Raw genomic sequence first — 13,602 nt, forward strand, 5'->3', positions numbered from 1 at the left:
CCAGAAGCTGAAAGAAGGGAAAATAGCTCTATATATTTAATGTAGGATACGAGGGAAATGAGGGGGATTGAAATGATAAGAAGGTTTGGGGACATCAAGAAGCTTTAAAAAGCATCTACTGTTAATTTTTTTTTTTCATGCAGAACTTTTTGCAGATAATGTCTGTGCAAGAGAGATGGTTTAAATATGCAGATGTCTCTTCTCAAAGGCATTCAAATTGTTAATTAGCCAGCAGTAGGGATTGGCTCTTGTACTTTTCATACATACAAAAGTGGGAATGAAAGCCTGTTTCTTTCTCTTCTGCTCTTTCTGCTCACAGAACAATAGATGTCAGCCTGCAAAGCTGAGTGGATGTTCTCTGGTTTTTGTACTTCCCTTCTATGTTGTATTATCCTGCCTTTCCTCATTCAGAAATCCTTCTTTGACTAGCATTAGCTTTTGCACAGTTATTGTCATACCATCTCCTTCCCACCAGGACAGCTTTTCTGGGCATGCAAATGGAAGCCCTGGTCTGCTCTACTGTCCTACTGTCCTTTACACTGTCCCCACCAGCTTGTTCACTGTTCCAAGGGGGGGGGGGAGGGGGTGGTGTCTGTGAGTCCGGGGTAGTTCACAGGAGCGCTGGTGGAGCTGCAGCACTCCCAGAAGAATGCTGGGAAGAGGACATACAAGAGCTCAGAGAGAATGCTAGGATGAGGACAAACAATGACTCCTCTGTCCTGTTGCCAGAGCCTCAGCAGTGTGATGTCATCTGCTGGAAGCCAGCACAGAAAAACAGCAGGTAAAGGATAGCAAAGCTTATACCGACAAATTGAGAGGTGTTGCGAGAAGGGATGCAGCAGTGAGCAGGCATTTCAATTACTCACAACGTGGAGATGTTGCAATTCTAAGGCTTAGGGGCCAGAGCAGGATGTAATAGCCTCACTTGCTTGCATCTCTCAAACTTCCTGTTATTTGCTCTTCCACCTACATCTCCCCTCTTAGGCGTCGTGCTATGCAAGTTGCACCACACACACCCCTCAGACTGAGTGGGCCAGTTTCACAGTCAGTGTCTAAGCAATAGTCTGGCAAATTGCTGAAAATACAGAAAACTCAGACCTGGTGTGTATTTCTCATTGAGGGGGTGGGAGGATGGTTTCATTTGCAACAGCCCGTGTTTCCTGACAGATGTATCTTATTTTTTGACTTAAGTGGTGATTGCACTTCTATGACTCAGTGCAAAGCACTGCTCTGGTTTTGATATTTTCTGTAGTTGAAAGCTTCATTGAAGGATATAAAAGGAAGCAGCTTCAGTGACTAGACAGAAATATAAGAAGTTTCTGTCTTCAAGGAGTTTCTCCTTATGTGACTTTTTCTTGGTATAAATTATAGAGGAAAGTCAAATCTAATGGACATGGGATCCCTGATGATCAAGCCTGTACAGCGGGTAATGAAATATCCCTTGTTACTCTGTGAACTGTTGAATTCAACTCCTGCTTCTCACCCTGACCACAAAGCACTACAAGAAGCCCTTTCTGCTATGAAAAATATTAATGTGAACATCAATGAACTTAAAAGGAGGAAAGATTTAGGTAAGAAAAAAACAACACAACTGAAATTTTCTTTTGGTTTGGGCTGGCAGTTACAAGAGAGGTTTCAACTCCAGTCATAATGCCACAACAGTTTTTGCTGGTATTACTTATGTTGTGCAATACACTGGGTTTCAACAAAATAACAGATGCCTTAATGTCATTTGTCCTCAGCCAGCTGTTACCTGACAAAGGACATAGATTCCTGAAACATGAAAGTGATAAAATGTCATTCCCATGTTCATCAGTAATGCAGCTACAAACACCAATAATAATTAAGGTGCACTGATAGTGCTGTTTCTTATAGACTTGCTACATTGAAGCCTTGCTTCGCTGTTCTCAAAGCTAGCATTGATAACAGGGTTTTCATAATCTCAAGCATTTTGACACAAGATTACAGCAAGTGACATCAAAGTGTCTGATCTCAGATGGTTTCGTATTTGTACCCCCATCCCCAAGAAAAGCCCCATGGATACTGATTATTAGTGTCATGAAATTCTCTGTCTGCAGTGCTCAAGTATAAGAAGAATGATGACGATGAAACCCTTAAAGAAAAGTTTTCTCGACTGAACATTCACTCCATTAGCAAGAAATCCAAGAGGGTCACCAGCCATCTGAAAATACTGACAGGGGGAGAACCTCAGGTACTTAACTCACCCAACTGCAGATTCGCATTGACAGCTTCAGTGCTGCTTTTGCACTGGCATTTCTAAAAACATTTTAGAAATACAGACCGTGGTGTTGCTTTTCTCCTGCATCATTTATAAAGTCATTTTCTGAGTGTCACATAAGACAGGAAAGATCTTTGTGATTGAAATAGAAAACAAGATAATGTATTCTTTATCCTTTCCTCTTTTATCTAAGAGTTTCTCAAGCTTGTGATCTTCAGCAGAAAGGAAGTGACCGGTATTTTTGTGAAAGTCGGCCTCAGCTCTTTGTGGTTGGACTGGCAATAGTTTATTGTTGAGCTGTGGACACATTCTGGGTGTCTTACTGCCCATCCCAACATTTAGGTTCCGAGTCCTCTAAGGAAGATCAGCAATACCCCCAATTAGTAAAGACCATGGGGTTTGCCTCTAGATGCCCAAGAACATACAAACTACCAGAGGCAAAGAACTCTGTGATAAATCCAGTGGGTGTTAGGTGGGCAAAACCAAAATGCTCTTTCGTAATCCCAAGGCTGCAGTTCAAAACCTACTAGGATAAACATTTTCAGAAAAGCTTTAGTCTGAATCTCCAAGAAAATCAATTATAACTGACCTTGAAAATGATATCTCTCTGCACAAGACTACTGGTTATACAAGGTCATTTGCCTTTCTAGAAGTGACTTCACAAGATCTGTGCCATTTTTTCCTGTTTTGTTATTTACCAGTGGTTTCCCCTTTTTTCTGACGCAAGCTACCCACATTTACTTTTTTTCTGCTCATGTATTTGCACAGTGGAAATTTCTGTGTTTTTTGCTGTTTTAATCACCAAACCCCATGGCAGACTGGAACACTGACAAGGCTATCAATTCAAAGAGAAATGTAGAATTAAATGGGATTAAGAGGAGAGGTGATTTTTTTTTTTTTTTTTTATTTTTTATTTTTTTTTTTTGTTTTAGAAGATTCATTTTCTATATTTTTAATTGAGCTTAAAATATTTGAGGATCATCTTAGACTCAGGTTATAAGTTATAGATTCAGCCGTCTCTCCTGCTTAATTAAAGAAAGTATTCAGTTCACAGCTCTGAAACGTACTGTGACCCCTACAGCAAAACCCCTGACAAACAGGCTTGAGATTTCTCAAATTCCTTAACTAAAAGGTAGGCAGAAATAAAAGTATTTTCAAGGTTTCTACAGACAGCATAAGAAAAAAAAAAAGTAAAAGCAGCCTGTTTCCAGCTGCTGAGGTTACAAGCTGAAGAGAAGACGTTGCTCTAGAGGTAACAGCTCCACCTACAGCCTGCCTGGGAGAAATCTCTGCATTACACACATAAATGAGCACCGAGGGAAACAACGCCATGCCACAAAAGTACATGCTATTTGATATCATATTCTCACCACCGTTTCCCTAAACGCAGAAAAAAGTACACAAAAAACTGTGAGTTCAACTGATACATGCAGATTGGCTTATAATAAAGCAATGCTCTGCTTCCACGAGGTTCGGCAGAAATTAAAATCTCTGTCATGTTGTCCAGTGCCTTTGACTTTGCTTGGATTCAGATCAGAGTTTGGGAGAAGCAGGGACCAATCTGTTCTGTTTTCAAAGGGAGGAGATGAGGGGAGGTTTGGGGTTTTTCCAGCAGAGCTCAAGGGATTTCTCTCATTAGCCAAGACTCCAAAATAACAGTGAAAACATCTGATTTAGGTGAAAGATCAGACATTCGATAAGGAAGAAAAGTTGTTTCGAAGCTTAGAGAAGACTGTGAAATCGTGTGTGAAGAACATTTCATTATCCTCACAGCATCTACAGGTGGGTGCATGCTTTTATGTATTCTGTGGCCAGAAACCATGTCCATAACAAGTTTAACACACAGTTCTGTCACTGCTTAGGCAACGCCGAATTGTTTATAAGCAGATGTTTAAATCACAGTATTAAATAAATAGGCTGTGCTTCTGCTGCATTACAGTGCCCATGACAAAGAAGTCATGAAGCCCACACACCTGCCTTTTTCTCCTTATACTACCAGGCTCTGTGGAGACCCACAGGAGAAGAGCAGAAAAGAAAGTGCTGTGGTGGTACAGTTACTAATTTTAATCACTGTGTGAAGCCACAATGTAGGCCATGTAGGCAGTGGAACATCAAAAACTACTCAGAATAAATGGCAAATAATGAGTTGCAGCCATATCAATTAGAGTCCTAAACTATATGTTTTGGACATAAGGACTACCTCCTTCATCTTCTTGCTAGACTATGTTGAGGGCTAGCCTTAAAAGGACAGAGTGCTCAAGAGCTCTAAGTGTTTGTATTTTAATCCACCTCTCAGATGTAGGCTGGCTGGTGACTTATCAGGCTTTTTCCCTCTCATAGGCAACTTGTCAACTTTGTAGATGCTAAAAGGCATATGTATGCCCAAGCTAGGCAGGTAGGCAAGATCAATAGCCAGCTGACCAGGGCTTACCACAAACACACCTTGCTTGGTTCAGCAAACAGGGGAAGGCTTATGAGTCCAAATAACAAAGGCTGTTGCCTGTAATGGTGCTGGCAGTACCTGATCCTAACAGATGTCCACTTCATTAAGATTAACATTCACAGTACGTGAAATATGTATTAGTTTTACCTTGTCCTCCAAAATAGGCCCTTGAGAGTGCATGGGGCTTGAGCTGGCTTGCTGAGGACTAGTTAATCTCCAGTGGGACACTCGTTAGATGGGGGCACAACTTTTTTCAGCTGAACATCAACAACATTATTCTTCAACAGTTTGCAGTGAAAATAGGCAAAACAAAGGAAAATATTTTCACAGTAAACAATCCCACCCACAGTGGCTGGAAACTGCACAGAAAAAGCAAATAGGTATGAAAAATGGAAAATATTTCTGCTTCCATCAATATTATTGCAGTATCTGCATGAATGGATGCAGCACATTATATAAATCATAACCCATTTCATCTTCCAACCATCTTCTCATTTAGGAGTCCATACATCTGGCTGCACGGAATATAATTGGGCTTCAGGAAATCTTGCAAGACAAAGGAGACGAGGCTGAAAAACTCTCAAAGAAAATGAGCAACCCTACAAATCTGTGTGAAGACCTTGTAAGTTTATGCAATGTCCAACATTACATGGATAACAGTATGTGTGAGAGAACACACATATGCGAGGAAGACTCAGGACAGCAAAAAATCCTTAGAAATCCATTGGAAAGATGAGTGTTTCTTCAGACAAATTGCTATAGGAAATAAGAACATTTAGTCCAAGTAAAATGTATTTTCCCTAAAAAAGCTGAAGAAAACTTTGTAGGTTAAATTCCTAGGATTAAGCTAAAATCATTGTGCTAAGTTTGCATGCTTCTGCTGAGCTTCAGACAGGAGCAGCAGATCTCTGTTTTTTTGTTTCCTTACCAATATTTACAGTCTTATGGTGACTTTCTTTTTTTAATCCTTGCTGTATAATCCTTATCTATTAGTTCTGGAATCATAAATTCATGGAAACCTCAGCTTTGTTACCTATTCAAACAAGGTACTATCCTAAGGATAGAGAAAACGTGAACAACCTGGATGTAGCCTGTAACAATTAAAAACAAAAACAATAACCCAACTCTGAAAAAAACTTCTATTTTTTAACCAGTCTCTTACTTTCAGGGTCCAAAGGCACTCTAATATCTGACTCTATTAATGTAATCTCAATAATCAGAAATATCTTTTCAATATCTTTAAAACGAATCAGTGCATAAGGAAAGGAAAAGGGACCCCTCTGTCACACTGAATGATGAGTGTGCAGTATGGAAGACACCCTTCCCCCACTCCACCTCCAGAATCAGCAAAGCAGCAGAAGAAAGTCCACAGCAGGTGAAATATAGAACCATTTTTCAGGAAGGCACTTTCTAACTCCTACTGGCTCAGGACCCATCTGACCTGAAGTCCTACGTAATTTTTAAAAACATTTTAATGTTATTTAACTGAGGAAACTTCCAATAACAGTGTTTACTTGTTTTCTATTTGTCTTACATTTCAAACAGTCTTTATCCTATGTACATTAAAAAACAAACAAACAGTGATGTTGACTGATTGCATAGTGAATAGATGTTTACATGTTCTTCTGTATATGTGCTACCAGTGGAGACCTCAGCAATAGGTTCATGTTAAAATATACATTTTTTCTTTCCTTTTCTGCATTTGCCAGTAATGAATACTTTCCCCTCTTGTGTTTTAGGGAAAACTTTAGGGCAGAAATCCACAATAGCCCCTTCACTTCTGGAAATCAAGAGCAGCAGTTTGGAAAAACTTTTTCCTTAACAGATCAAAAATTGCTTCACTAAGCACAGCCTAGTTTTTCAAGTGGAAATAAAACAGAAGCTAGCAGCAAGTGCACAGCATCCTGGCCTTGGGAGAGCACTCCTGGTGCTAAAACAGATGTGCCCTCAACTGTGGTGTGCTATGGAGGGGAAGAGAGATGGCTGCCCTTTTATTCTCACACTTGATCACAAGTTATTTCACATGGGACATCCAAGAGCTTTAACTTGATGATGAGGTTTACTCAAAACAAAGACCGTCATTGCCATTTAACAAGACCTCTAGGCTTTATATTGGCTGGAATTCTCAGTTTTACTCGAGTGCAGCACCATGGGGCACTGAAAAGCACACTCACTCTTCAGTTACAGTTCTGGTCCTTGCCCTGGTTTTTCCTCCATGGTATCACAAAGGGCAGTAACACAGGCTGTGGGCTTCAGGGGACCATCTCCATTATCAGACACTTTAAACTGCCAATCTGTTACTGCTCCTTTGCAACATTAAGAAGGATTTCTAACTCATGCTAGACCCTGTGCTGTGAAGCTGCATCTGACAGCAATACTTTAGGCTAAAGGTTCAATAACAGATTGCTTGACTGGCTGCAATCAGGCTTAACCTGTTACTGTGCCTGAAGAACTGCATGAATAAGTAACATGTGGGCCTGTTTTATACCTTTCCAGATGGCTCAACTAGACAAGGTTGTTCTGACTCCTCTCTCAGCACTACAAGCCTTGTTTTCAGGCCCACAGAAGCTCATTCAGAAGCGCTATGACAAACTGTTGGACTACAACAGCTACCTCCAGAGGTCAACAGGAGAAGAGCTTGATCTAGCAAAGAAAGACTACGAGGCTTTAAATGCACAGTTAGTGGAAGAACTTCAGGTATTCAACAGAGCAGCCAAAAAGATTGTGTTGAACTGTCTGTATTGCTTCATTACCCTCCTCGGAAGTATTATGTCTGCAGCACTGCAATCAAATTCTGCTGTGGTGGTGCCTGTTCCAGTAAGTACATTATAAATAGGCATAAGCTCTGCTTATCTCTCTTTTTTTCTTTCTGTATGGCTTGGGTAGGGATGTGTAGGACACATACCTAAAAGGTACTGTGATTTTGATTGTTCTGCTGAACACAATCAATTTTTTTTTTCCTCTCAAGTTCAGCAAAAGTTAATTTCTCAGCTTGAGTTTTGTCAGTCTTGGACCTTTTGCTGAAAATGACCATAATGCAGCTGCTCCAGCAATAGCAATGGTGAGACAGTAAGACAACATGGAGGCAGTTCTTAGCATTTTAGCCTTGGTTTCTTTGGATCGGCCCTGAACAGCCTAGAAGACACAGGAAGAGAAATTCTAGGAAAGAGCATGAACTCTCCTGCTAGTGTTAGACCTGCAGAGTCATGCAAAAGCCTGCAGGAGTAAGGCTTAGGACATCTGATGAAGTAATGTCTATGAATAACAAGTTGCTTTTAAATCCAGATATGCTGCAGAAGCTCCTGCATGGCAGGACTAGTCATTAAAGTTTATTTCTGTCTGAGTTTTAGGAAGTTAAAATAATTCCTCTTATGTAGTCACAGCCACTAAGGATGCCTATTGGAGCTAAGAGAAGTGCATCAGTTCTTCCAGCCTACTCTGTGCACTGTGAGCATTACCTCAAGATTATGGAACTATTATTAACTTGTGCGAAAATTACACAAAGTTTCACTTTTGTTGTATTTTCCCCTGGAAGACTCGCATCCTGAGAAACAGAGCTATGACAATACCTCCAAATCCACTCACCTGAACTGGAACCATATTAGGCAACAAACTGGACAAGGTTCTGCATAAGAAACGTTGCAGTGAGGCCCTTCTGGAGTATCCCTTTCCACCAAGGGCTGACTTCAGAGTCAGAAGGGGCTGAAAAATTGAGAAAAGCAAGGTCAGGCTCAAAACAGAGCTGCATTGTTCAAACAGAATATAAAGGCTTTTTCTGTATGAAGAAATTGGATCCCTATAATTTGGCCATTACATATTTTAGAATATACTCCCTCAAGCATTATTTTCTACGATGTTTTTCCTAAAAAAAATTAGCCCCCCCCCCCTTGTTTTTCCTGTTTACATCAGCAAATTTATTTGGTGTTAGGCATATACCAAAAGCACTTACCCAGTGCCTCAGACAGAGTGCCAGCTTATCCATGTGTCTTTAACCTGGTATCAGCACACAGTTTCACAAACACACAGCTGTGGGGTAAGCCTTGCAGCACGTGGGCCACTCTGATGCACATTTACATCTGAAAGCAGGTGGCTCAGTACCATAAATGCAAAGCTGCTCATTTACATTTTTGTTGATATTTAGATTTTTTTTTTTTTTTTTTTTAATGATTCAACTTAAATCACTATCTCTTGCAAATCTAACAGTTATCATTAGTTACTTTTCTTAATCAGATCTTTGTCTTGTGCCTCGCACACTATAGGCTCTGCAGGAAACAGCGGTACCTTGTCAGATTTCTGATGCCTAGCATTGAGCCCATTAAGCCAAACCTGTCTCAAACCTCGTTACTGTTTTGTTTGTGAGATCTAACCTACCTTTATGTTTGCAGCTGTCTTCCTCAAGCATCTGTGAAGTGCAGCATCAGTTGCTGGAGGAGGTTCACAAGCTGAATTTTGTAAAAGAAAACAGCAGTGCAACCTTCATTGAAAGAAAATTGAGCTTGGAAAAAAAGAAACCTGTCCCCACTCCAGTGAGTATCGTACATCTGAACTGTGTGAAGCGTCTTTTTCTGATCACTTTTGAAACAAATCCATGTTTATACCATTTAGAGGTCTGGGGCTTGGTCCCTTCACTGGGAATCTGAGCTGTGTTACTGGAGCTAAACTGTTCCATTAACCAGCAATTTCTAAAGACTTTTCACACTCTTTTTCTGTTGTTATCTTGGAAATCCACTTGAAATCACCTCTGATTCTATGTATGTTAAAGCTGAATATGTAAAGATGGATTGCTTCTCTTGTTAAAAACTCTTGCAGTACATCTTCTTATTCAGAACTTCTTATCCTGCTTTTCTCTGTTTATTTTTGTGTACACACAAATGAACACACATACACACCTCAGAGCAGAAGATTCAGAAAGTCCACTAAGAAAACCACTTGCCTGTGGTTCTCAGCCTTATAAGATGTTTACAGAGTGTTCACGGGGTCTAGTTGACACTAGTCACCTTACAGGAGAAGCCAAGGAAGCTGCAGGATTCATTTTTGCATTAGTGAGGCAGGTACACGTGCTCTTGCTACCATGGTGTATTAAAGTCACAGCGATGTACAGCCCCTCCCTCTCTGCCCTCTAACCAAACTATGCTTCCAGCAGTTCATAGCACCTTGCCCATATATAGCAAGGGAATTCTGTACAGAAAGCAGACCATTCTGTTTCTACTCTTTTTCATTCCTAGTGCTTTGCCATGCAAGTTGCTACACGACCTTAGCACACCTCTGATATTTTATATTACACTTTTTGCAACTTCACACAGGAATTTAAAGATTGTTGTTCTGGAGAAATAGATAAAGCAGTGACAGTTCACTTAGAGAACACAGGCTTATAAGAACAGAGTAATGGCTAAGGGGTACTTAGTTATACTCTGATACATCTTTCGAGATCTGCCTGTTATCGGTCAGCTATTAGCATAGCACTTGGACAGGCCCTTTCTGCACATGCAAAGGAGATTTGCTTGCATACAGTTGTGTAACTAACTCCTTTATCTGCGTGCAGAAGTATTGTCTGTTGCCACGTACAGTATGACCACTGGTTCCTTTTATGCATCTGTGCTGCTCAACAAACAGCCATGACATTATTCCTAATAAACAATTTTTCCACTTTTCAGCTCGAACCCCCACGTCAAACAGAAGGCCACAGGTCCAAGCTGCTGTCTACATACAGCGCAGAACAGCTGTATCAAGCTAAGCGCAAGTGCAACGCCACGCAGGAATTTGATATTGATCTGCATGAAGGAGAAGTGGTGGCTGTTGTGGAGCAAAAGGATCCTTTCCAAAGTACTAGCAGATGGCTCGTTGACACAGGAAGTAAGTTCTCTGTACAAACATCCCAATAACAGCTTCCTATTGATTTCTTTTCATTCTGGCCCCATCTGTTTGCTTATATCGTACTGACAGCTGCATAAAATGGTTTAACCACATTTTGTTTTTTTGTCTTTTTACTCTGATATCCAGTCCTCAAGGGATATGTGTATTCCTCCTTCCTGAAGCCTTTTAATCCAGCCAAAGCGCAGAAGGATGTAGTGGAGAACAACTTCTGTGATGATGATTTTGATAATATCAGCCTCTTTGTCTCTTCACGGCCCTCCTCTGACAGCAGCTCGAGTTCGGGGCACAAGAAGAGTGACGGCGACTCATCTCTTCACCCCTGTGAAAATCTCACAACTAATGGCACAGGGGATGGAGGTTCACAGGATATGGATGATCAGCATGTAAGTAAGATACCCGCCGTGCCCGTCTTCTTATTTTTCTCATCTCAAATCTACAGTTATAATGGTTGTAATTTGAATAGTCCCTTTTTTCACTGGAAAATACTTGTACTCATCTGTCAGAATGACATGGGGAATATGCTATCCTCTGTCCTTTGGCTTTTTTAAATAGCTACAAAGTGGTAAAAGGTAATCAGTTTAATTGCAAATCTTAGTCTTGTCTCACAGAAAACACACCTTTGCATTACACCACCACATGTACAATGTCTCACAGTTCTCATTTGAGCTGCTTGTGGATTTTTCCACTTACCTTTGCGAAGACAGCTGTAAAGATTTTGCCATCTTCAGATATTGCAGATAGGATCTCTAGCAAATGAGAAGATGGTTTGAGAGATCCATCCTAATAGCAGCCATACTTAAGAGAAATTAGACAAGGTGTTTCTGTCCTTTGAAACCTTGTAAATTCCCCAGTCAATTCAAGGTGCACTGTGTGAGTTGAAAACTTCAGCACAGCGCTCCTTTGATGGGTTTAGTTTGTTTCTTCCTATGTAGAATTCCTCAGACCCTTCAGTTTTACTTATTATTTTGGCCCCATTCTTTATACACTGTAAGCAATTACAGACCATGCAATTATGTACATATGTGTTATTAGATATACTATATATATATAGAACTCCTGCTAACACACAATGGCTGGGTAAGATGTCCCTACATTTCTGAATGCAGATTGTGTGTTTTGTGGCTTTCCTTTTTCAGACCTTCTATGCTGTTTATGCATTCCAAGCAAGAAATGATCAGGAACTCAGTCTTCAGGAGTACCAGAAGGTTAGGATACTTCGGTTTTCTGACCTGAGTGGCAATAAAGAATGGTGGCTAGCAGAAGCCAAAGGTCAGAAAGGATATGTACCATCTAATTATCTCGGAAAGATGACATACGCTTAGGAACTAAAGGTCCATTCAACCAGTTTCTATGAAGCAGATGATGATAATCTATTCCAGTTTGCAGAAAGCAAGGCAAACCTACAAGTGATTGACAGAAGTCATGGCAGCTGGTACAGTGCACATATCATATTGAGGACCTCTGTTTTCCAAAAGCCATCACCTTGTCAAGACCTCAGGGAGGAAGCATTTAATAGTAAGACCGATTCTGATTAACACCCCAAAGGGCTTGCTCTTCCTATTACCCCATAATTTTCGCTTTTATCGAAGTGCCCTACATCCAAATTCAACTTACAACCCACACATCACATCACAGCTGAAGTTATGTATTGTTTTTTTCAACCCCCCCACAATATTCAATATGAAGACAGCCAGCCTTGAAAAAGGACAAATTCAGCCTTCAGGGAATTTGCAGTTCAGACTGAATTGTTCATGAAGATAGAGATTCAAGAACACAAACATCTCCAAACTCAAGCTTTTGGGTTGTCCGTCTTTATCTCCAGCCACTTTTGTAAAGAATGTTTTTTTCCTCAGTGGTGAATATTAGAGGGGGAAAAGAAAAAAAAAGGTTTCATTCCTGTAGGAAGCATTTCAGTTTAAGCCATACTGACACTGTTGGCATCAGTAGCTGGACTCCGAGATGAAGGTATATTTAGATAAATGTAGAAATGAAATGAGAAGATAAAAGGGAAGAAGAAACATGTATTTATATATCATATCAAGTATATATCATATTTATGAAATAAAGAGGTTGTTTTCAAGAAAATAAATTTCATAACTACTTCATAAGGCAAGAAACAGTTTGCAGCAATATAAATGGGCCACTGGTTTAAAATGACTTTTTTCCACACTAACTGCTTTTTAGTGCATGTTCTGGTAGTGAAACAACTTGTGTTTGTAGATTTAGGAAATTTATTAAGATTTTTTATTAAGATTTGAAAAAAAAAAAAAAAAAAAAGTCAAGAAGTGCCATTCCAAGAATGTTTACCGTCTATCTGATTCTTTAGGTCAGATACAGAGATCAAACTATCAAGGGAATACTTGGAGTTAAAAGCCCTGTATTTTGCTTAAGTATCTTACAGAAATTGTTCTAAAGCTGTTGTGTCAGTTTCTCCTTTTTGTAGCTGAAGCATAGGGTGCTAATGTAAAACAATCCAAAACCTAGAGTGTAGCAAGAAATATACAGTCTGCAAAGAAAGGATGAGAGAGTTACAATAGATGATACAAGCAATAGTTTTTGCTGCACAAATGGATCTGCTTGCTTTTTCTTTAGAGCCCCATATTCATATTTCACTTTGCTGAAAAGGTAAAGAATGTTTGAGTTTTGCTCAGATGTAGTAGATACACAGTGGATCACAGAGCTGAGATCCTGAAATTTGTGCCAGATTAAAGTTATATGATAGAGAAACTTGTAGAGTTCACTGAGATGGACATCCAGGAATCAGAATATGGAACTCAGAACTATTGCAGTCCAATGACCAGTAAGAACAGATACGTACAAGGTTACTTAACTTGTACATAATCTTACACACTTACATCTTGCTGTTTCTCAGCAAGCAAAAAGCCATTCATCCATGGATGAAGTTTTTTCTTGTTTTTTCTTTTTAAAGAAAACTCTACATTTATTTAAATGAAGACAATAAAGTGAAGGAGGGGGATGAAGGGGAGGGGCACATGACCTCGGATGAATGAATTATATGGATTACTATCAATTTCACCCTACTAAG

At 39.9% G+C, this 13,602-nt stretch overlaps 1 protein-coding gene across 1 annotated transcript in view; it reads left to right on the plus strand.

The window, feature by feature from the left end:
• ARHGEF38 (Rho guanine nucleotide exchange factor 38) overlaps positions 1–12,293 on the plus strand; it is a 33,955-nt gene extending 21,662 nt beyond the window's left edge. Inside the window, exons 6-14 of the mRNA XM_072335309.1 lie at positions 1,372–1,571; positions 2,079–2,212; positions 3,917–4,021; positions 5,182–5,304; positions 7,179–7,499; positions 9,068–9,208; positions 10,337–10,535; positions 10,683–10,939; positions 11,693–12,293. Coding sequence (XP_072191410.1) covers positions 1,372–1,571; positions 2,079–2,212; positions 3,917–4,021; positions 5,182–5,304; positions 7,179–7,499; positions 9,068–9,208; positions 10,337–10,535; positions 10,683–10,939; positions 11,693–11,878 — 1,666 coding nt within the window. The 3' untranslated portion in view covers positions 11,879–12,293. The remainder of the gene's footprint in view (positions 1–1,371; positions 1,572–2,078; positions 2,213–3,916; positions 4,022–5,181; positions 5,305–7,178; positions 7,500–9,067; positions 9,209–10,336; positions 10,536–10,682; positions 10,940–11,692) is intronic.
• Positions 12,294–13,602: the final 1,309 nt, after the last annotated feature.

The sequence above is a fragment of the Excalfactoria chinensis genome, chromosome 4 (genome assembly GCF_039878825.1).
Source record: "Excalfactoria chinensis isolate bCotChi1 chromosome 4, bCotChi1.hap2, whole genome shotgun sequence".
Lineage (NCBI taxonomy): Eukaryota > Metazoa > Chordata > Aves > Galliformes > Phasianidae > Excalfactoria > Excalfactoria chinensis.